Source organism: Tachyglossus aculeatus, chromosome 19 (assembly GCF_015852505.1).
Source record: "Tachyglossus aculeatus isolate mTacAcu1 chromosome 19, mTacAcu1.pri, whole genome shotgun sequence".
NCBI lineage: Eukaryota > Metazoa > Chordata > Mammalia > Monotremata > Tachyglossidae > Tachyglossus > Tachyglossus aculeatus.
Genome location: NC_052084.1, coordinates 6,412,990 through 6,436,851, shown reverse-complemented (window position 1 = coordinate 6,436,851; position 23,862 = coordinate 6,412,990). Strand labels below are relative to the sequence as shown.

General features: G+C 47.3%; 1 protein-coding gene across 1 annotated transcript; it reads left to right on the top strand.

Annotated features, from left to right (window-relative positions):
• Nucleotides 1–22,651, top strand: EPHX1 (epoxide hydrolase 1). The gene is made up of 9 exons (XM_038761171.1): nt 1–161; nt 11,258–11,449; nt 13,456–13,636; nt 14,955–15,182; nt 18,021–18,150; nt 19,401–19,612; nt 21,072–21,180; nt 21,350–21,472; nt 22,054–22,651. Exons 2-9 carry the CDS (start codon nt 11,267–11,269, stop codon nt 22,256–22,258), a joined length of 1,371 nt encoding a protein of 456 aa, XP_038617099.1. The 5' UTR covers nt 1–161; nt 11,258–11,266; the 3' UTR covers nt 22,259–22,651.
• Nucleotides 22,652–23,862: the final 1,211 nt, after the last annotated feature.

The following is a 23,862-nucleotide window of genomic DNA, read 5'->3' as shown; positions in this document are numbered from 1 at the left end:
TCAGAGCTGCAGCTGTCCCGCCCTGTGTTGCAACCAACTGCTGCACCTGCTGCAAGCTGCGGCTTCTGCAAGCTGCACTGCTGCTCCCGGAGCGTCGGGAATAGCCGCCTTCCCACTGCCCTCCCGGAGGCTCCAGGGATTTGCAAGGAAACCGCCCCGCCGTAAGTATTCGAAGAGCGGCAGTTTAGGCCTTAGGGTCGCCAGTCCCCAGGGTTGGGGGTCTCACGAGGGAAGAGCGGGGCCGGAGCTGGGGGAAGTTTGTGTCCTTCCTTCCCACCACCGGGAAAAAGTTGGGATGGGGGTGGGAACCGGGGGACAAACAGAGAAGCAGCGTGGCTCAGTGGAAAGAGCCCTGGCTTGGGAGTCAGAGGCCGTGAATTCTAATCCCGACCCTGTATATATGTTTGTACCTATTTATTACTCTATTTTATTTGTACATATCTATTCTATTTATTTTATTTTGTTAGTATGTTTGGTTCTGTTCTCTGTCTCCCCCTTTTAGACTGTGAGCCCACTGTTGGGTAGGGACTGTCTCTATATGTTGCCAGTTTGTACTTCCCAAGCGCTTAGTACAGTGCTCTGCACATAGTAAGCGCTCAATAAATACGACTGATGATGATTGATGATGACCCTGCCACTTGTCAGCCGGGTGACTTTGGGCAAGTCACTTCACTTCTCTGGGCCCCAGTTCCCTCGTCTTTGAAATGGGGATTAAGGTTGCGACTTTTAGACTGTGAACCCACTGTTGGGTAGGGACTGTCTCTATATGTTGCCAACTTGTACTTCCCAAGCGCTTAATACAGTGCTCTGCACACAGTAAGCGCTCAATAAATACGATTGATTGATTGCGAGCCCCACATGCGACAACCTGATCATCTTGGAACTTCCCAGCGCTTAGAACAGTGCTTTGCACATAGTAAGTGCTTAACAGATACCATTACTATTATTAAATAGGGGAGCCAGGGTCCGCGGGGGGCGGCCATCGGCCTCGGGGACCCGTCTGAGAAGCTGCCACCCCTCCCTCCTCTTCCTTTGCTCAGTGGAAAAGAGCATGGACTTTGGAGTCAAAGGTCATGGGTTCAAATCCCCGCTCCGCCACTTGTCAGCTGTGTGACTTTGGGCAAGTCACTTAACTTCTCTGGGCCTCAGTTACCTCATCTGTAAAATGGGGATTAAGACTGTGAGCCCCCCCGTGGGACAACCTGATCACCTTGTAACCTCCCCAGTGCTTAGAACAGTGCTTTGCACATAGTAAGTGCTTAATAAATGCCATTATTATTATTATTACCATTTATAAACTGTATTTCCCCCCCTTACTGAGTGGGCTCCCCTTTCCCTGCACCCTCTTCCCCACCACCGCTCCCCTCTCTTTCCCACCTGCTCCCTTCACCGACCTTTTTTTTAATGGTTTTTGCTAAGCGTTTACTATGTGTCAGACACTGTTCTAAGCCCTGGGGTAGGTGCAGGTTAATTAGGTTGGACACAGTCTCTGTAGGAGGGAGAACAGGACTACCTTCCTTTTCCATCAGGAATGTAAGGAGAATGCCAAGGTAGCCTTCCAACAATTTATTTAAAATATGAAGGCTGCTTTTCTGTTCAGTCTAGTGGAAGGCTTCCTGGAGTCCATGGCCAAAATTAATATGTCAATCAATCAACAGCATTTATTGAGCACTTACTATGTGCAGACTACTGTACTCTCTCTCTACACAGCTTTAAGGCTAGTGAATCAATACTTGGCAGCCCTTTTTTTGCAAATCAAATACCTTCTCACAAATGTCTGTATTAAACTCATTTTAAATTAGTTTATTTTGATTTTGCTGTCCCCTGGTAACACTGGAGCCCCTTTTGAGAACTCTCCTCACTGCTCTGTATCACCACAGTATTCAGAGCTGTGTGTAAACTGATGGCCTACCTTATTTAGATAAACTTGTTTCATTCTAGCCAAAAGTCCAAAAATCACATCTGTTTACAGCACCCTAACTTGTTATCTCAGTCAGTGATATTCATTACTTACTGTGGGGTAGAGCACTTACTAAGCACTTGGGAGAGTTTGATACCACAGAGTTGGTAGAGTTAACTACATGATCAAAGATCATGATCAAGCTACATTTTTAAGCCAGCTTCTCACCCTTCTACCTTTGTTCATTTCTTCCTTTCTGAAATATATCTGATATTGCCCCGTAATACTGAACATGTCTATCCACAACCATATAGGACTCAACGCCACCCCCCCCACAAAAAAAATCCTCTACTTTTATCAATTTCAACACTTACTCTCCCAGCTCCTGTTCTTGTCTCTCCCTTACCTCTCCAACCTCCCAGCACCTCACACCTCTGAATCCTGAAACACTCTCTCATCATGTCAGAAGTCTGGAATGATTTGTAACTGCTCTGACCATCAAGTTACAGCTTCATTCTACTGTTTTAAAGCTCTTCACGGGCTGGGAGTCTTTTTCCGGACTTACTCTCTCCCTCTTTCCTATTCTCAACTTCATCAAGCAGCCTGCATTCTGTCCTCTTGTGTTGCAGAGCCATGGCTATATCAGCATGTGTGAACAATTCCATCTGGGCTCTTTCCAGTGCTGGGTGTTCCCTTTCATCCATTTTGCTAAGCCATTTCCTTTCCTTGCTTCCAAACTACGAAAAGCTAATCTGCAGCCTGAGTCTTCCTGCATTACACTCAGCTGGCCACAAACACTCTGCTTGGTACCCTCTATATGCATACCCTCTATATGTAAATTATATGTTCATTCTTATGCATCTGTAACATGCCTTACTGCTTACCGATGCTTTCCATTTCCTTTATAGATTTGTGTTTATTTTTTTTCTGCCCTATTAGATTGCAAATTTCTAGAGGCAGGGACCTTGAGTTTCTTAGCTTTTTAATTCCTCCCCAGATGTAGCATAATGCTGTGCAGACACTGGCTGTTTAACAAATACTGATGTCGAAGTGTCTTCCTAGTTTCATTAGTAAGCAGCAGAAGCAGTGTGGCCCAGTGGAAAGAACACGGGCTTGGGAGTCAGGTCACGGGTTCTAATTCCAGCTCCGCCCCATGTTTGCTGTGTGACCCTGGGCAAGTCACTTAACTTCTCTGAGCCTCAGTTCCCTCACCTGCAAAATGGTGATTAAGACTGTGAGCCCCAGGTGGGACAATCTGATCACCTTGTATCCCCCCCAGCGCTGATTATTTTATTTTGTAGTATGTTTGGTTTTGTCTCCCCCTTTTAGACTGTGAGCCCACTGTTGGGTAGGGACTGTCTCTATATGTTGCTAATTTGCACTTCCCAAGCATTTAGTACAGTGCTCTGCACACAGTAAGCGTTCAATAAATACGATTGATGATGATGATAGTATCAATATTTTAAGATGTTAATGACATTCTCCTTTAGAATTGGAGCTTCCTTCTAAACTGTGAGCCAGTTGAGGGCAGGGAACGTGTCTATCAAACTGTTGTATTGTACTCTCTGGAACACGTACTTCAGTGCTTTGCACACAGTAAGTGCTCTATAAATAGCATTGATTATTGAGACAGGCAAACACTGCAGTATGTCAACTGTGTGACTTTGGGCAAGTAACTTAACTTCTCTGCACCTTGTTACTTCATCTGTAAAATGGGGATTAAAAGTGTGAGCCCCACGTGGGTCAACCTGACCACCTTGTACCACCCCAGTGCTTAGAACAGTGCTTGGCACATAGTAAGCACTTAACAAATGCCATCATTATTATAGTGCTTGGCACATAGTAAGCACTTAACAAATGCCATCATTATTATAAATACAGGATGGCCTTCATTGTCCTTATGATTGAAATTTAATATTTGTAAGGGTGGGGGCTTCTTGTTCACTGGGATGGAAAATTTGATAAGAGAATCAGCTGCTATTTAGATGCAAGAAGTAGCAGATCTAGTGGATAGAGCATGGGCTTGGAAGTAAGAAGGATTTAGATTCTAATCCTGCCTCCTCCACCTGTCTGCTGTGTGACTTTGGGGAAGTCACTTCAGTTGTCTGTGCCTCAGTTACCTCTTCTTTAAAATGGAGTTTAAGACTGTGAGCTCCATGTGGGACAGGGACTCTGTCCAATTTGATTAGCTTGTATCTACCCCAGCGTTTGGTACAGTGCCTAGCACAGAGTAAACATTTAACAAATATCATAAAAAGGGGGGACTAAACCCGTTAACTTTTCCTTACCTCTTCATCTTGTGTGCCACCTCCTCTTCTGCCGAAGTCATCAGTGTACCCTTGTATCAGGAAACCCCAGGGGCAGGGCTCACTTCAAGGTGCTTTCTGACTTCTGATCCTCCCCATTGTGAGTGGGCTGTGGGGGAAATTGACTGAAAGGAATCAGGAGAGATGAGGAGCCGGGCCCTGTGCAAACCTGAGCTTGATCAGTATCGTTAGCCTTTATTGAGCCCTTGCTCTGTGCTGAACAGTTTGCTGAAAGTTTTTGGGAGGGTACAGTAGAACTTGAAGACAACAGCCCTGTTCTCAAGGATTCCTGTAACCTAGAGTTGAACTGCCAAGAGGAGATATTTTCCCCCTCCTTTGCCTTCAGGGTCACCCTGGGTCTGAAAGCATAAATGCTGTACAGCATTGGGAATGAGGGCAAATCAACTGTGCTCCCCAGTCCTGGTGGGGAAGGTAAACTGGAGGCCCCTCGCTTCAAGCACTCTTGAGTGGCTTGCCTTGAATTTCTGGCCCACTGCAAAAAGCAATGCCTCCAGCTTTTTTTTAATGGTATTTAAGTGTTTACTATGTTCCTGGAACTGTACTAAGCACTAGGTAGATACAAGCTAATTGGGTTGGACACAGTCCCTGTCCCACATAGGGCTTACGGTAGTAGAGAGGTAACTGAGGCCTAAAGAAGTGAAGTGACTTACCCAAGGTCACACAGCAGACAATTGGCAGAGCAGGGATTAGAACCTTCCGACTCCCAGATGCATGCTTTATTTACTAGGCCACCTGGATTCTCTAGTGAGTGAATGGCTCAGCATAAGCATTTGCTTGACTTGATATTTACTTGGAATCAGAAAATATAAGATGGTTTAATTGGTTTCAGTATTGCCAGGTCAAAAAAAACTTTCTAGATGTATTTCCTCCCTGCAGGGGTGGGTAGAGGGGGTGAGGACTATAAAGTCTTCTGACTCTTTGGCCACCCTAGGGGAACATCAGTCCATCTCTGACTCAACCAACCCAGCAACCTCTGACCCAAAGTAAATTTGGCATATGAAGCTGTTCCCTAGAGGAATGGCAAAGTAGAGCTGTGAAATGCAATAACAATAATCAAAAGCCCTTTCCCCGACTGCTCTTCTAATCAGGGTACATTTCACTCCTCCAAATATTGATGGATAAATATTTATCCGTGGCTGACCATCTACATATTATACATGATCAGAGTGGCATGTGGAATATCTAAAATGCTTTGGTTTTACAGTGCTTTGCCTAAGCCCATTAATTATTATTATGGTATTTAAGTGCCTGCACTGTTCTAAGAGCTGGGGTAGATACAGATCAATTAGGTTGGACACAGTTCATCCCGCATGGGTTTCAGCTCATGGTCTAAGTAAGGAGGTATTTAATCCCCATTTTACAGTTGAGGAAACTGAGGCACACAGAAGTTAAGTGACTTGCCCAGGGTCACACAACAAGCAATTTGCAGAGCCAGGATTAGAACCTAATTCTATGACTTCCAGTGTGGTCTTTCCACCAGGCCTCAGGCCACACAGCTTTGCTAATGAATTTAGCCTTTTTTTATTTTATCTCTAATTTTAAAACCACAGAAAGTCTGACACTAAATAAAAAGCGTGAGAAAGTCTGGCCTTAATGCTGCCCTATCTCCACAGACTTTTTGATGTCTTATGTGTGTGTGTACACATGCCTGTGGCTACACACACACACTCACACACTCTCTCCCTCTCTCTTTCTCTTTGTCAGACTAAGAAAATGTGCTTTTAATACCCCAACACAGAAAACTTCCTGGGTAATTTTGCTCATGGTTTTGGGCTGGAGGAAAATGAAGCGCTTAGTACAGTGCCCTGCACACAGTAAGCGTTCAATAAATACGATTGATGATGAAGGTGGGGATGGGAGTGGGGTAAATTAATAATGGGGAGGAAGCCAAGCTAGAGGAGTATAAGCCACATACTATTCTATGAAATCTGAATCCTGTGTGCATTGATGGATTTAATGCTTCCTCGGAAAAGTCTTGGTTTGAGTATCAAAATTCCAAAAGTGGGCTAGAAAGGTATTTTTTTTCCCTCCCATCTTGTCAGGATTAATAGGCAGTGGAGTTTTAACCTCTAAGCAAGCTGAGGGTGGATACTGTTTCCATGTGAAGCCAGTTTCTCTTTCACTTAGCAGGAAGAGAAAATATAATTACAAATACAACTACCCAGATCAAAAATCTGTACAAAATCTGTGCATCTCCCCTAAAAGAGGCCACCTAGGTTTAACAAGTTAGAAATCTATCAGTGTAGCAGGAGTTTATAATTCATTCATTCATTCAATCATATTTATTGAGCTGTGCAGAGCACTATACTAAGCGCATGGGAAGTACAAGTTGGCAACATATAGGGATGGTCCCTACCCAACAACGGGCTCACAGTCTAGAAGGGGGAAACTTCTGATTTAAAATGATATAACCTATGCAGATGATGCTCTCAAAACAGCAAAAAGCTGCCTTTTTTAGCCCCACCTGGAAACTCTCATTCTCATAATCATCATCAATGACATTTATTGAGTGCTTACTATGTGCAGAGCACTGTACTGAGCTTTTGGGAGAGTGCAGTAGAGGGTTTGTTTTTTTTTTTAAATAGTATTTAAGTGCCTCTGTGTCCTCATTTGACAGGTGAGGTAACTGAGGCCCAGAGAAATGAAGTGACTTACCCAAGGTCACACAGCAGACAAGTGGCAGAGCTGGAATTTGAACCTAGATCCTTCTGAATCCCAGGCTCGTGCTCTATTCAGTAGACCACGCTGATTCTCAAGAGTTGGCAGATAAATTCCTTGCCCACAATACACTTACGGTCTAGAGGGGGGAGACACACATCAGTATGAATAAATAATTCATGATATATAACAAAGATATGCAGATAACTGAGTACGTGTCCCAGACCTGGGATAATCAAGACCCAGAAGGTTCTCTCGAGGTGGGGCCTAGGGGGACTCTGAAGGTCCCCTGTGATTTTTCTGTCCTTAGTAGAAAACAACAGAATGTTTTTATCAGGGAGTCAGTTGTTGAGTCTTTAAACCCACTTGGAAAAAGTCGAAATTGGAATGTTCCAGGGCCTAAACGGCCCAGCTTGGAACTACTGCCTCAGCACCTCAGCCTTTAAACCATTAATTTCAAACCCGCCTATCTGGCGTTCCTTGGCAGGAGATGGACTGTTTGTCCAGAGGTCCGACATTGCATCATCCTGGCAAATAAGCCAATGCAAATTTCACAACAACCACATTTTTCCAGCTGCAGTTTTGTTTATCCTTGTACATACTGCTGAATACCTTTTTGACTTTGGTTTTGAGCCAACTTATTACTACCTGTCATTTCAAACCACCCAAATCTGGGGGTGCTTTGTGCTTCGGGGTATGGAGGAAAGTAGTTCATTGCAGAGGGAGCTGGCTAATAATAATTATTATTATGGTATTGTAACTAAAGTTCACTGTTTCCAATGAGCAGTGAACTTAAAGGAGTTATGTGCCCCTTGTAATGAATTGTTGATGCGGTAGTATTGAAATACAGTTCCATTCCAGTGCTGCAGGTAGTGAGTGGAAACTCAGTGGATTTAAAGCAGGCTTTTGTTGTTCTGTTTTATTTTCCCAAAACCTTCTTGAATTTCACCAGGGCTCAGAAAGCCCTGGGTCTCACCAACTGTGGGTCCTTATTAGAAGCAGATCCCACAGCAGACAAAGGAAACCTCTGTTGCATCCTTCTCTTGAACTTGTAATCTTGCAGCCAGGGGCATGGGGCAACATAACCACCAAAGACATATTGGATTTTCATCTATGGGATCTGTGAGGTGTCTAGCGTAGTGTTTGGGCAGCTGGAGTGAGAAAGAGAGATATGGAAATCCAGGGAGAAAAGAAATTATTTTTTGAATTGGGTTGTGGAGAGAAATATAGCATTTTCTGGAAAAATAAATATCAATCAATGGTATTTATTCAGTGCTTACTGAATGCAGAGCACTGTATTTAAGTGCTTGGGAGAGTATAATACAGCAGAGTTGGTAGACACATTCCTGGCCCGCAACAAGCTTACAGTGTAGAAACAAGAAGCAGCGTGGCCTAGTGGATGGAGCACAGGCCTGGGAATCCGAAGGACCTGTATTCTAATCCTGGCTCCACCACTTGTCTGCTTTGTGACCTTGTGCAAATCACTTAACTTCTCTTTGCCTCAGATACCCGTTCTGTACAGTGAGGATTAAAACTGCAAATCCCATGTGGGACATGAACTGGGTCCAACCTGATTAGCTTGTATCTACACCAGCGCTTAGAACAGTGTGTGGCACATTGTAAGTGCTTAAAATAAAAAAAAAACAGCAAAAGCCCCAGTCTTTGATAAGCCTGATAGCCAATGATATATGCCTTTCTGCTCCCATTGCCCACGAACCTCTGTCTCTCCCCCCCTCTCCCTTTTTCTCCCCTCTCCTGGGATTCATAACCTGCTGCACTTGCCAGTCATTCTCCCTGGCCTATAGGTCTGAAGTTGGGAATGGGATTTGGGAAGCAAGCCTGAGCCTTGTTATCATTTTTAAGTCAGTCTAAGAAAGAATTGTGTCCTGAGACTTCAGGAAAGGGCATGGGAGCCTGAGATTAGCTAGTCCCCTTTTCTCATGATGCTTGGAATGCTGCCTGGAAAACCTTTGTGAAGCCAGAGCAGAAATGCTGCTGAATGTCCCTGGAGGCAGGGAGAGGAGGAGGTCACGGGGGACCTGCAGCCCCATCTCGTCCGGGAACCTCTTGCCACCAGGCACGAGGCTGATGGGAAGTGCATTTCTGTCTCGGGCAGCGCAGTCTAGTGGAATGAGCATGGGCTTGGGAGTCAAAGGACCTGGGTTCTAGTCACTTCTCTGTGCCTCAATTTCCTCCACTGTAAAATGTGGATTCAGTACTCATTCCCCCTCCTACCAAGACTATGAGCTCCATGTTGGACAGGGGCTGTGTCCAACGTGATTAACTTGTATCTACCCCAGCGCTTAGAACAGTGTTTGACACATAGGAAGTGCTTAACAAATGCCATAATGATGCTCTTGCAACACAGCTGACCCTGGACTCCCTTGGGCCAAACTGCTCTCTTTTAGGAAGCCCAGAGCCAATGGCATTGCGGGGAGCGAGTCCCATGCCTGGGCTGTTTTGAACTACCCCAGTCCCAGGAAACCCAATAGCCCAGAGCTGGGGAGTCTCTTCTTCCTTATCCCAGGAGCATAAGGTTACACTGTGCCAGACCTGTGAATGAGAATGAGGAGTGGCTATTTGGAATGCTCAGTTTGACTGAAGTCATTCAAGCTGCTGGATAGAAACGGGGCAGGATATGACTTGTTTAGTCTCCTGGCTTCTGTTAATTTTCTCTGCATTATCGTGTTGGATTAAAAAAACCCCAAACTCTGGCTGAAAAGATGAAAGTGAGAGAAAGCCAGCACAATTAGCCAGGGAAGGTGGAGTTTAAGCCACTGGGTGGCTGATGACCCCTTGCTTTAAAGGATTCCTGACAAAGAGTAAACTTCCCCAAGTCAGAATTTCTTTGCTTTGTTCTGTCTAGTTCCAAAGCACTTAAAAGTAGCAATCATAGTATTTATGAAGCACTTACTGGGCACAGAATACTGTACTAAGTGCTTAGTACAGTGATCTGCACATAGCGCTCAATAAATACGATTGATGATGATGATTGATTACTAAGCTCTGGGAAGGAATACAAGGATGGGAATTAGACATGGTCTCTGTCCTTGGGAGCTCACAGTGGTCTAGTGGAAAGAGCATGAGCCTGGGAGTGAGAGGACCTGGATTCTCTAATTGCTTGATGTGTGGCCTTGGGCAAGTCACTTAACTTCTCTGTGCCTCAGTTTCCTCAGCTGTGAAATGGGGATTAAAGTAGAGAAGCAGCGTGGTTTAGTGGAAAGAGCCCAAGCTTGGGAGTCAGAGGTCATGGGTTCTAATTCTGGCTCCTCTGTTAGCTGTGTGACTTTGGGCAAGTCACTTCACTTCTCTGTGCCTTGGTGACCTCATCTGTAAAATGAGGATGAAGACTGAGCCCCATGTTGGACAACCTGATTACCTTGTGTCTACCCCAGCGCTTAGAACAGTGCTTGGCACATTGTAAGCGCTTAACAAATACCATTATTATTATTATTAACCTGATTATCTTGTACCTACTCCATATTTCTTAACAAATACCATAATAATAATAATTTTAAAAACTATTAGGGAGGAGAATGGAGGTATTTAAGGAGAGATGAAGCAAAACACCAAGGTTTCATAAAGACACGGACAAAAACGCAAAATAAAAACAAAAGTCAGTAGGTGACTGAGGCTAGAGGAAGAAAATTTCAGGATCTTTGTGACTCTGAGTCCAGTAATCACAACTGTAGCGACAGGGACCAACAAGGCTGCCAAAGATGAGAAGCAGGATGTGGACTCGTCCCTCCTGCATCACCATAGCCCTACCCAGCATTCCCTATCAGCCTTCCCTGACCAAGAAAGGGAATTGGAATGAGCCAGCAAGGAGGCTCTTTTTCATCCATTTCCCCCATTTGATTGTAAGCTCCTTGAAGACAGGGAAATGGGTCTCGTTGCTGTTGTATCAATAAGTGGTATTTATTAAGTGCATACTATGTGCAGAGCACTTCAGAGAGTAGAGTACTATAGATTTGGTAGCCACGTTCCCTGACTACGAGGAGGTTACCGTGGCGCTTTACAGTCAGTAGGCATTCAGTGTGGCTCAGTGGAAAGAGCACGGGCTTTGGAGTCAGAGATCATGGGTTCAAATCTCAGCTCTGCCAATTGTCAGCTGTGTGACTTTGGTCAAGTCACTTAACTTCTCTGTGCCTCAGTTACCTCATCTGTAAAATGGGGATTAAGACTGAGCCTCCCGTGGGGCAACCTGATCACCTTGTAACCTCCCCAGCGCTTAGAACAGTGCTTTGCACGTAGTAAGTGCCATTATTATGATTATTATTCAATCAGTACCTCTGTGCCCGTCAAATTGAGCCACTGTTTCTGAGCAGAGTGTCTCTGCCTAACCTGCTCATTTTTTGTTTTGTCTTTTCAGACAGACATCATGTGGCTGGAAATCTTCTTGGCCACGGTGCTGGGCCTGGTCATCTACCTGTTTATGTCCAGAAAGAAGGAGGAAACCCTGCTCATTGGAGATGGGTGGTGGGGGCCAGGCAAGAAGCCCACCATAGCTGAAGATGAAAGCATCCGCCCGTTCACTGTGGAAACCTCAGAAGAGGAGATCAAGGTAAGGTGACGCCTTGCTGGGGTGGGGATGGTGCAAGGAGGAAATCAGCCTCTGCTCCAGGCTCTCGCTAGTCTCCTGTTACACACCTCGTTGCTCCTATTGCCGATCCGCTCATAGTACCTCCATCTTGCCGCCAACTTCTTGCCCACGTTCTTCCTTTCCCTCCCCATTTCATACCCTCATCTGCCCCTTCTTACCTGACAGGGCAACGCTCTCCCTACTTCAAAGCCCTCACATAGCCTTCCCCGACTATGCTCTCGTTTTCCCTACTTGCTCTCGCTTCTGTGTTGCCTACACACTTGGATCTATACCTTTAAGCACTTGATATTTGTCCCTTACCCCTTATGTTCAGATCCTTATACTTTTGCCGTTTCCCCTTTGTAATTTATTGTCTGCCTTCCCCATCAAGACTGGAAGCTCCTTGTGGGGATAGATCTTGTCTACCAACTTTATCGTATTGTATTCTCCCAAGTGCTTAGAATACTGCTCTGCTCTCAGTAAGTGCTCAATAAATATCATTGAAATATCATTGAAGAGGAATGGGAAGAGGTCAGATCCAATGGGGAGAAATCAGAGGCTGCTGGAACTGGAGAATCCCAGGGAAGCCTTCGAGGGAAGTAGTGTGGCCTAGTGGATAGAGAATGAGCCTGGGAGTCAGAAGGACCTGGATTTTAATCCTGGCTCCACCATCTGTCTGCTGTATGACCTCGGGCAAGTCACTTCACTTCTCTGTGCCTCAGTTACCTCATCTGTAAACTGGGGATTAAGACTGAGAGCCCCATGTGGGACACGGACTGTGTCCAGTTGGATTAGTTTGTATCTACACCACTGCTTAATACAGTGCCTGACATATAATAAGCATTTAACAAATACTGTGAAAAAAAGTCACTTCCCAGGGCAACCAAAGGGAAGTAAGGCAGTAGGGGCACTAAAGAAAACTAGTGTGGAGCTTCTATGCCCCTGCAGTTTCTATCCGCATTTACTGTCCAAAATAGCGGAGGCTCTCCCGCAAAGGTTTTAAAGAAACTGCTGGGAGGCACCTTGAAATAAACAAATCAAGTAAAGTAGTCGTAATGAAGGTATTGATTGAGCACTTACTGGGGACCATGCACTGTACTAAGGGCTTGAGAAAGTAGAACGGAAACACAAGATTTTTTTTTCCATATGGTATTTGCTAAGCTTTGTGTGCCAGGCACTGTTCTAAGCACTGGGGTAGGTACAAGATAATCAGGTTGGACACAGTCCCTGTCCCACATGGGGCTCACAATCTTAATCCCCATTTTACAGATGGGGTAGCTGAGGCACAGAGAAGTGAAGTGACTTGCCAGAGGTCACACAGCAGACAAGTGGCGGAGCTGGGATTAGAACCCAGGTCCTTCCGACTCCAAGGCTACTGCTGTATCCACTAGACCACACTGTTCCCCTACCCACAAGGAATTTATGTTCTGAAGTGGGAGGCAAAGATTTTAGAAGGGAATTTGGGGAGGTTATTTTCTGTGATTGCACATATCTTTGCAACTCCGTCCCTCCCTAGCAAATTTTTAATGGCAAATTTGCTGACCCTTGTATCTGGTTTTCTTGCCAGGTTAACCTCATCTGACCTGATCACTGACTCCCTCCGTATCTGGTTTCCCTGGACCAGGGTTAATATGTAATTTAGTGCTGATCTCTTTATTTGCCTGGAGATTCTAGGAGTTAAAACACCAAGTGAACTATACACATTCCAAAATGTAGAATGCAAATATGTGGATTGCTTCAGGTGTAATCTCTGAGAGCCTGGTGCTTTGCACATTTCAAACAACTGGTGTACTTTAAAGAAAGAAGATACTAAACTTACTTGTTTTTTTGTGGACTTCCAGGGTGGGGCCTCCTACCCAGAGGCCGTAGCCTGCCTGAAGTGGTCCGACATCTAGTTGGCCTTCTCCTCACCAGGGTTGCTTGACTTTTCTGAAAAAGGACATTTTCTGCTACATTACTGTTCCCTTCTTTGGGCCGTTTCCCTCTAGGATTTACATCGGAGGATTGATGAGACCCGCTTCACCCCACCCCTGGAGGACAGTGGCTTCCAGTACGGGTTTAACTCAAATTACCTCAAGAAGGTCGCTGACTACTGGAGGAATACATTTGACTGGAAGAAACAAGTAGACATTCTCAACCAGTACCCCCATTTCAAAACAAAGATCGAGGGTAGGTGTCCAGAGCGCCCCGCCAACCCCTCACTAAAGACAGGCCCAGTAGAGGGTCATCGGGTAGCTAGAGGAGAGGGGAGGAGATGTGGGTAAACTTCCAGTTACAAACCTCTTGGAGGCTCTTGTAGCCTTGGCATACCCCAGTTCCTCAGACACTTGGGTCTTCACCCAGATTTTTTTTTTAATGGTATTTTTTAAGCACTTACCATGTGCCAGGCACTGTAGTAAGTGCTGGAGTAGATACAAAGTTGAACACAGTCCACATGGGGCTCACAGTCTTAATCCCCATTTTACAGATGAGGTAACAGAGGCACAGAAAGTGAAGTGATTTGCCCACGGTCACACACCAGACAAGTGGCAGAGCCAGGTCCTTCCGACTCCCAAGCCTGGGCTCTACCCACTAAGGCCCCACTATTTCTCATGAGAGATTGAAAGATTTACTGACTTCCAGGCTTGGAAGTGTCCTGGTGGAGTAATCCAGGGTTTTTCTCAGCAAAGAATCTTCAGGTTTAACAATATTCACAGTAAGGAAAGTCTTCTCATCCCTGGGTAATAATAAAAGTGGTGTTAAGCGCTAACTGTGTGTCAAGCACTGTACTAAGTACTGGGGTACATATAAAATAATCAGGTGGGACACAGAGGGATCACAGTCTAAGGTGGGAGGGAGAGCAGATATTGAATCCTCGTTTTACAGAGGAGGAAACTGCAGCTATGAGAAGCCAAAGTGACTTGCCCAAGGTCACACAACAGGCGAATGGCAGAGCCAGGATTAGAACCCAGATGCCCTCCAACTTCAGCCTGTGTGTGGCTTCTCTGGGAAAGGGCTTGTGGAGAGTTCCCCAGAAGAACAGTTATTTCCATTTGTCCCTTGATTTTGGGGACTCCTTTGTATGTCACCATCCAGTCAATCAATCAATCGTATTTATTGAGCGCTTACTGTGTGCAGAACACTGTACTAAGCGCTTGGGAAGTACAAGTTGGCAACATATAGAGACAGTCCCTACCCAACAGTGGGCTCAAAGTCTAAAAATCACATCCAATGTTGCCAGCCCTCCCCACTTTTACCACTGAGTTAGAGACCACCCCCGTCTAGAGAGCGTTCTCTACCACATCTTTCCAGCATTCTGCCAGGAAAGTTTTGTGGAATTCTCCCCACTTTGGTGGAACAGTGCTCTACCCTCCCCATGTAACTGGACCCCTTCTCCCCCTACCCCCCGGGGCCCCAGTGGGAGCTCTTGCTTCCTACCCAGACACAGGCTGGACCTCTGAGACCATCTGTCCCGGGACCCCTCCTATTGTGCTCTGTTTCGCCCTAGGGATTGACATCCACTTTGTCCACGTGAAGCCCCGCAACGTCCCCCCAGGCCAGAGAGCCAAACCTCTGCTGATGCTGCACGGCTGGCCCGGTTCCTTCTACGAGTTCTATAAGATCATTCCCCTCCTGATCGACCCCAAGAGTCACGGCTTGAGCGATGAGCACATCTTTGAGGTCATCTGCCCCTCCATTCCTGGCTATGGATTCTCCGAGGCATCTCACAAGCAAGGTGAAGTGACTGGCCCATGGAGTGGGAATGCTTTTGCCCGCCCGTCCGGATGATCTGGTCCGGGATTGGGGAAGTCCCCTGTAATTTAGGCAGGGGGTCCTTGTTGCTGACTAGGAGGAAGGATCTGGAAACGGTCCAGCGGGGATTTGAAAGGGAAAGAGCCAGGACGGGCATCTTGTCAGGGCAGAAGGAGGTGAGGTCAGGGCAGACCTGCCGGATGGGTGGGTCTGGGCCTGGGCCCTAGAGGGGCTCTGTCCTACCCTGCCTTCACAGTTAAGGGACCAGAAAGCCCTGTGGATCCTGGTGAAGTGGGCCCTGCAGAGACCTCAGGAGGTCCGGTTGGCCAGTGTGGCTCAACATTTGGTAGCTTTTGTTTCCTCCCCTGCCCTATCATGTTCTTCAAACTTTCATTCTGCCAGGTCATCTCTCCCTTTTTTCCCCACTACTCCTCTCTTGCTTCTTCCTTCCAACTAGGACCTATCCCCAAAGCTCCTCCTTTCTCTCTGCCTCCTGCATTATTTCCACTCCACACCAATAATTGGGTTAAAATTTGGAAGGGCTCCCTTAAGTGGTAAACTGACAATGGCCAGGTTTCTTAGGTTGGCTGTCAATAATTAATGAGCTTTTTGTAAGAGCCTAATTTAGGGTGACTTATAGAAGCAGTTATGCTTGTGCTTGCTTACCTTTGTAAAGTACTATACTCAAGGGAAAAGAGGTTTTCATTTTAGACTAAACGTGCCCAACCTCACTCCGTGGAGAGATTTACATTTCATACTAAACCTGTCTATGAGAGTATAGACTTCATACGCCTACATTTTTGCAGTATAGGATTGTAATTATAATGCACACCATTTATGAGTTCCCTTTGCCAAATGAATTGAACATCTCCATTTGAATTGGAAACGTAAAGTGGTAATAACTTTTTTCCTGCGATGATCTCTAGTTAGAGGTACCCTGATTTAGCTGCAGCAAAATAGCACAGTCATTATCCTTCAGTGTAGCGCATCCTATTAGACCAAACCTGTGCCATTATTGGGCTTAGTCAGAGGTCCATTCCAGCCTAGTATTCTGTCTCCACCAGTAGTAATAGAATGCTTAGAATAGCCTTAACACAGTGTTTGGCACCCCGTACCATAATACCATAATTATTATTGTCCATTTTAGTGAGTAGAGATGGACCATTCATTCATTCATTCACTCAATTGTATTTATTGAGTGCTTACTGTGTGCAGAGCACTGTACCTAGGTGTTTGGAAAGTACAAATCAGCAACAGAGATGGTCCCTACCCAAAAACGGGCTCACCATCTAGAGAGGGGAAGGGGGGACAGGAAGAAACAGAGAGGGGATGGGGGACAGGAAGAAACAGAGAGGGGATGGGGGGCAGGAAGAAAGAGAGAGGGGGAGGGGGAGCAGGAAGAAGCAGAGGGGATGGGGGGAAGAAGAAACAGTGGAAGGGGGGGCAGCAAGAAAGAGGAGGAGGGGGTCGGGAAAAGAGAGAGATGTGGGGTGGGGGGGCCAGGATCTAACATCTCTAACTTTTCCAATCAATCAGTGGTATTCATAGAGCACTTACTCTGTGCAGAGCAGTGTACTGAGCACTTGGGAAATTACAATACGACAGAGTTGGTGAATGTGGCCCCTGCTCACAAGGAGCTGACATTCTGCTGTATTCCCTCTTAAACCATTCTGGAACTTTCATCCATGAGTTTATCCAAACCATTCTTCAGCTTTCATTCAACAGAATTTGAGGGTTTTTCCAGTGAATCTGTTTCTGGAGTTAGATCTGATTTTTTTTAAAGATTCTTAAAAATAACCTTCTGCATTTTACCAAAGTAGTAAAGAACATTTGAGATCCGGTATTTAGAAACACAAGTGCTAGTCTGAAGTTTATAGAATTGTAATATGTCCTTTTATGGTACCACACTGCACATTTTGTTTTCAATTTGTGTCTCTCCAGTATGCCACTTGGCCTTATTCCTCTTGTGACTCCACTTTTTGGTCTTGTTCTCCATTGTTGAGACTGTGTCCCACTGTACTACGTGCTTGGGAGAATACAGCAGAATTAGCAGATTTACTCAACAGACCATGAGAGCTACATCACACTTCTCACCAGCTTGCCCCTTCTTTGTCATTTTTTAATGATATTTAAGCGCTTACTATGTGCCAGGCATTGTACTAAGCGCTGGGGTAGATACAGCTAATCAGGTTGGACAGAGTGCATGTCCCATATGGGGCTCACAGTCTTAATCCCCATTTTACAAATGAGGTAAATGAGGCACCGAAAAGTTAAGTGATTAGCCCAAGGTCACACAGCAGACAAGGGTCTCTCTGTTTTGTTTTTTTCTGCCACTACCAACTGGTGGCTTGAGGGAGCAGCAGAAAGTTTCCTGCTGGTCCTCTGCTAGTGCCATTTTGGTTTCTGTCACACTGAAGACTACACAGCACAGAAGGGGATAGGGACAACTAGAGGAGAAGGGGAAGTGGGAGGAAGAGCAGTATGGGCTGATTCCTGTGGTCCGAGACTGACATCCTGTCTTCACAGTGAAGAGGATGGAAAAGGCAGAAGGGAGGCAGAGGATAAGGAGGAGGAGGAGGAGGTTGGTGCCAGTGAGTGCTCAGCTCCTCTTTTCCTCAGACATCCAGTGTGAGACCCATCTACTCGATAGTATAGCTGGCCCCAATGCTGCTGCCACCACCCTCTAACATCTCCTCCCTCATGAAGAAGTCCATCCATTTGCCTTGTGGCCCATCCATGGATAGGGGTTCTGAGGCAAACCCTTGGCAGAAAGAATCTGGGATCCCTCTGCCTAACATTGCTTCCCCCTGCAACCTCCTAGGCTTCAACTCCGTGGCTGCTGCTCGGATCTTCTACAAGCTGATGCTCAGACTGGGCTTCCAGGAATTCTACGTCCAGGGTGGCGACTGGGGCTCAATGATTGGCACTGTCATGGCCCAGATAGCACCCAAGTGAGTTTCACACTCCTTTTAACCAATTCTCATCCTTAATGTTTCCCTTCAATATCTCTAAATTTCCCTCTGGTGATACCCCCTGAAAAGCTTCAGTGGGTATCCCTTCATCCTCCTATTCCCTCCCCAATCCTTCTCCTCCCCTGATCTTTCCCATCATTGTTGACAACACTACCATCATCCCCACCTCTCAACCAGTGGTATTTATTGGGCACTTACTGTCTGCAGAGCACTGTACTAAGTGCTTGGGATAGTACAACAGAGTTGGTAGACATGTTCTCTGCCCACAGTGAGTTTACAGACTAGAATGGGAAACAGACATTCGATAAGAATAAGTTAGTTATGTAATTAGCCCACAGTCTTGGTTTTATCCTTGACTCCTCTCTTTGTCAGTCACCAAATCATGGCAGGCCTTTCTTCTCATTTCCAGAATGAACCAGTTACCTCGTCTGTAAATTGGGGATTAAGACTATGAGCCCCAAGTGGGGCATGGATGTGTTCAACCTGATTAGCTTGTATGTGCCCCAGCCCTTAGTACAGTGGCTGGCATCTAGTAAGCACTTAATAAATATCGTAAAAATATGAAGCCCTTCCTCTCCACCCAAACAGCTATCACAGTAGTCCTGCCTCTACTTTTGCAGTGGCCTCCTCACTGACCTCTTCACCTCCATCCTCTCATCTCATACAGTCTTAGCATGGCTACAGTTTTAGCATGGCTCAGTGGAAAGAGCACGGGCTTGGGAGTCAGATATCATGGGTTCAAATCCCGGTTCTGCTGCTTGTCAGCTGAGTAACTTTGGGCAAGTCACTTAACTTCTCTGTGCCTCAGTTACCTCATCTGTAAAATTGGGATTAAGACTGTGAGCCCCATGTGGGACAATCTGATTACCGTGTATCCCCCCAGTGTTTAGAACAGTGCTTGGCACATAGTAAGCTCTTAACAAATGCCATCATCATCTCCCCAGTCAAGGGAGAGTTATAAAAAATGGGGATTAAGATTATGAGGCCCTTGTGGGCCATGGACTTTGTCCAACTTGATTTCTTTGTAGCTACCCCAGCCCTTAGAACCATTCCTGGTACATAGTAAGCGCTTAACAAATACCATAAAGTGGGGAAAAAACAAGGAATTTTGGTAATTCCTGGTAACCTAAAGGTGACCAGGCCTTGTTTTCATCCTGTGACCTTTCCATCAGCCTTTCTGAATGTTCCCCTGCATAAGGGATAGCTCTGGTTCCTTTTTTTCCTCTTAGGCACGTGAAAGGTCTCCACATAAATATGGCTTTCCTGTCAAACAAGATGTTCTTCCAGATAACTTCTCTCATGCTGGGCCGCTGGTTCCCTGGACTCGTCGGCTTTCAGGAGAGAGACATCCAGCTACTCTACCCACTCAAGAAGATTTGGTCTGTACTTTTAAAGGAATCTGGCTACCTCCACATCCAGGCCACGAAGCCCGACAGTGTAGGTAAGTCATGTGAGCGAGGATTTCAGGGTGCTGGAATAGTGTGTGTGTGTGTGGCGGGTGCGGGGAGGGATTGGCCAGGCAAGGGGGAATAGAGCGGGGGTTCTGTTCAGCTTTTATTAACCCAGGCCAGAGGGTACTGAAAACTCTTTACAGGGGCGTGAAAACATGTGCTCATCTTAACTTCCCAGCCCTGATCCCTTGCTTGGTTACTTAATATATCAGTCAGTTAGAGATCACTGTATTAAGTGGTTGGATAAGTACAGTAGAGTTAGTAGCAATGATCCCCACCTTCAAGCATTTTATAATCTTGTTGGGGAGAGAAACTTTAAAAGCAACATGGCCAACTGGAAAGAGCCCAGACTTGGAAGTCAGAGGATGTGGATTCTAATCTCGGCTCTGTCACTTGCCTGCTGTGTGACCTTGGGCAAGTCACTTAACTTCTGGTCCTCAGTTTCCTCATCTGTAAAATGGAGAGTCAATACCTATTCTCCCTCCCACTTTGTCTTTGAGCCCCACTTGGGACTGAGATTGTGCCTGACCTGTCTGGTATCTACCCCAGCGCTTAGTTCAGTCCTTGGCACCTTGTAAGCACTTAATAAAGCACTTAATAAATATCATTAGTTGTAAAGTTCAGGTAGTGGGAGCGGTGGAATTAAAGGTACATACCAGAATACTTTAGGGGAAGTGGATACCCAACTGCTTTTGGGGTGAGGATTCTCGTGAAGGTGATGTGAAAATGTTAAAAGGGGCAGTCGACAGGGAAATAGGATGAGAAAGTGAGAGCTTAGTCGGGGATTAGCACGTGATGTTTGTAAAAAGTCATCACTCATCTAGTTATTCTACATAGCATTGGCATAATCTCTCTCGCCCCAAAGGAGAAACATTATATGCGCAGTCAATACTACTGCTCGACTGACAACCTGGAGAAGCAGGGTGGCCTGGTGGAAAGAGCCATGCCTGGTAATCAGGACCTGGGTTCTAATCCCGCCTCCGCCACTTGTCTGCTGTGTGACTTTGGGCAAGTCACTTCACTTCTCTGGGCCTCAGTTACCTCATCTGTAAAATGGGGATTAAGACTGTGAGCCCCACGTGGGACATGGAGTGCGTCCAGCCTGATCGGCTTGTATCTACCCCAGTGCTTAATATAGTGCCGGGCACACAGTAAGTGCTTAGCTAATACTGTTGCCTGTCTACCTATTTGTTTTGTTCTCTTGTCTGTCTCCCCCTTCTAGACTTCGTGAGCCTGTTATTGGGTAGGGATTGTGTCTATCTGTTGCCGAATTGTACTTTCCAAGTGCTTAGTACAGTGCTGTGCACACAGTAAGTGCTCAATAAATATGATTGAATGAATGAAATGATACCATTTAGAAAAAAAAATGGTGGAGATGGCAGGCGGTTTCCTTGGGGACAATAAGCCCGCTGAGCCTGAGTTCATTTACCTTGCTCTTTCCCTCTCCAGGCTGTGCGCTGAACAGCTCCCCAGTTGGGTTGGCTGCGTACATCCTGGAGAAGTTCTCGTCCTGGACGGATATGGAATTCAGGAACCTAGAGGATGGAGGGCTGGAGAGGTAGGTAGCCCTTTCCCTCGCCCACCGGTGGCCTCAAATCATGACTCTACCACACAAAGGAGGGGGCCGCCAGTCCATTCGGACCTGGCTTTCTCATCACTGTGACCCCAGTGTGGTCCAGCACGGAGCCCTGGTCCCTGGCCCCCTCAATGGGCTTTTGTCTTGGCAGGAAGTATTCTTTGGATGACCTGCTGACCAACGTCATGCTCTACTGGGTGTCGGGAAACATTGTGTCCTCCCAGCGCTTCTACAAGGAGAACTTTAAAGGGCTGGGCCAGGAGAAGCATGAGAAGTGAGCATTGGGGCTGAGCTGGGGGCGGTTGGGACAGCTGAGGGTGGGGGGTTGAAGGGCCAGCCCCCACCCCGTCTTTAGAGTCCTTAAAGAGTTCTGCCAGAGCAAAAGATACAGGTCTGCCTTCTCTGGGCAGAGGGGGTGGGAGGGCTGGGGTCCCCTCATTTCCCCAAAAGAGGGTTCAGCCTACTTAGGAATATCGTGAGGGATGAGTCTGGGACAGTGCTTGGAAGGAGACTACTCCCCAGTTCGAGGCATTTGTGGGGGGGCATTGGAGAAGGTTTTAAAACAGTCACCTATTCCTCTCAGCCTCGACCCCTCTCCTCTCTATCCCATCCTTGCACTTAGTGTACCAGAGTCCCCCACCTCCCACCACCAGAGACAGAAGGGGTTTCCTGTTACAAAGCAGGCAGGGGAGTGGGGCAGATGAGGAGAAACGAGAGACTGGATCTAGTCACTTTGATCCTGAGTTTCTCTTTGCTCTGCTCCCAGACCCTGGTCAAGGAGGGAAGGAAATTGCCTGGGAGGCAGGGGAGAGGAGTCTGACCCTCCAGCCCTGCCCACATCTCTGTGCCCTGCAGGATACCAGTGTACGTCCCCACAGGCCTGGCCGCCTTCCCCCAGGAATTGCTCCACAGCCCACGCTCCTGGGCCCGGCTGAAGTACCGGAACCTCGTCTCCTACGCTTACATGGCCCGCGGCGGCCACTTCGCTGCCTTTGAAGAGCCCGCGTTGCTAGCCCAGGACATCCGCCAGTTCGTCGGGAGAGTGGAGCAGCAGGAGTGAGGATAGAGGCGGGACCGAGCAGTGGCGGTTGCTCCCTTTCCCCTCCCCTAACCGCACTTCCCGCCACCCTTCCCGGGGCCTGGGTTTGTTGACTGCCCTTCTCGGCTGGGGCCTGAGCGTGGACTCTCCCCTCCTCCCCTGAGGTACAGGAGGGCAGGGAGGCTGAGCTGCTGCAGCTAAGGCTGCCTAAAGCCCTGGCCGAGCCCTGTTCCTTCACCCACCCCGTGGCCCCAAGCTGCTTTCCCCTCTCCTGTCTCCCCGGCTCACCGTAACTGCAGTCATTTCTTCCAGGGAGGAAGGAATAGAGGGCAAGGGGAGGTGGGGAAGTGACGCCTGCTTTTCTTTCTGTAAAAGAAAAAGATCAATTGCAATAAACGCTTTTGCTTTCCAAGAGGTCAGGTGCTGTTTGGGGGAATGGGCTGTCTTGAGCAGCAGCCAGGTTCTGGGTTAGTGAATGGGGACCCAGGGCAGGACCAGAAGGCTTGTACTGCAGCTGGGCCTAGATCTGTGCCGACTGACCTAGTCCAGTTGGGAGTACTGCCCCAGGCCTTAGCACTGCCACCCTTCCCCACTCAGTTGGCATGTCCTACATCCCTCTAAAGAGTGGAACTGGCTGACAGAAGCCAGCTGGAAGGGAGACCAAGAGGGCAGGGGTGGGGCCTGGGGACCAGGTAGCCATCTGCTTTGGACTCTCTGCCGTCTCCCGTCCAGCATGAGAAATCCCCTTCCCCGCTGGGGAGAAGAGCCAGAGGAAGGAAGGGTGTGGCTCTTCCTGGCCCAGGAGGAGGAGAAGAGAGTTCCTCTCCCTACCAGAGACTCTTTCCTCTCATACTCAAAAGATCCTCAGCCCTTCCCCACAGCACATCTAAATCCACCCTCCCTCCCACCTCCAACCCAATACCTATGCCCCTCCCACAAACCACTTCAACCAGGAGGAACTCCCAGCTAGGACCAGTACAGCCCCCAGAAGGGAGAAACAGCTTAGGCTGGCATGGAGCTGTGCCATGGAGGAAGAATGGGGGCAGTCGGGCTGCTGGCTGGGTGTGTTGGGGTGGCTGAAGGGAAGGGAAACTGAGGTCTCTTACCTTAGTTTCTGCTTTGCATAGGGAGGGGTGGGCCTAAACCCCAAGTTGCTTCTGAAAGGCTGCAGGTGGTGGAAGAGGAGCTGGCTTTCTCACCTTGCTCCTTGTCAGGCCCAATCCAGGAACACCTCCCACATCCACTCCATCCCAGTTCACTAGAAGGGAGGTGCGGGGCGGGGGGGGGGAGGAGAGGGGTGCCACTTCTCCCCCGCTCCATATGACCTGTCAATTCCTTGGGCTACTGCAAGGTCTGTCCTGTTCCCTCTGTAACTTGGGGAAGGAGGAAAATGGGGATGCCTGCTGGGCCAACAAGTTCACACTTCAGCTGGGACCTTGTATCCATGGCAATAGACTTAACTAATGGACCTTACCTGCACAGAGAGGACCTGCCCCAGCCCCCTACCCTGAAGCCCTAGAACAGGAATACCACCCTTCCTCCCCACCTCTGCAGCCAATAAGGGCGAAGGATTTTTCCCTTGACCCTCAACCACAAGTGTCACGGTCACCTGCAGAGCAAAGTCA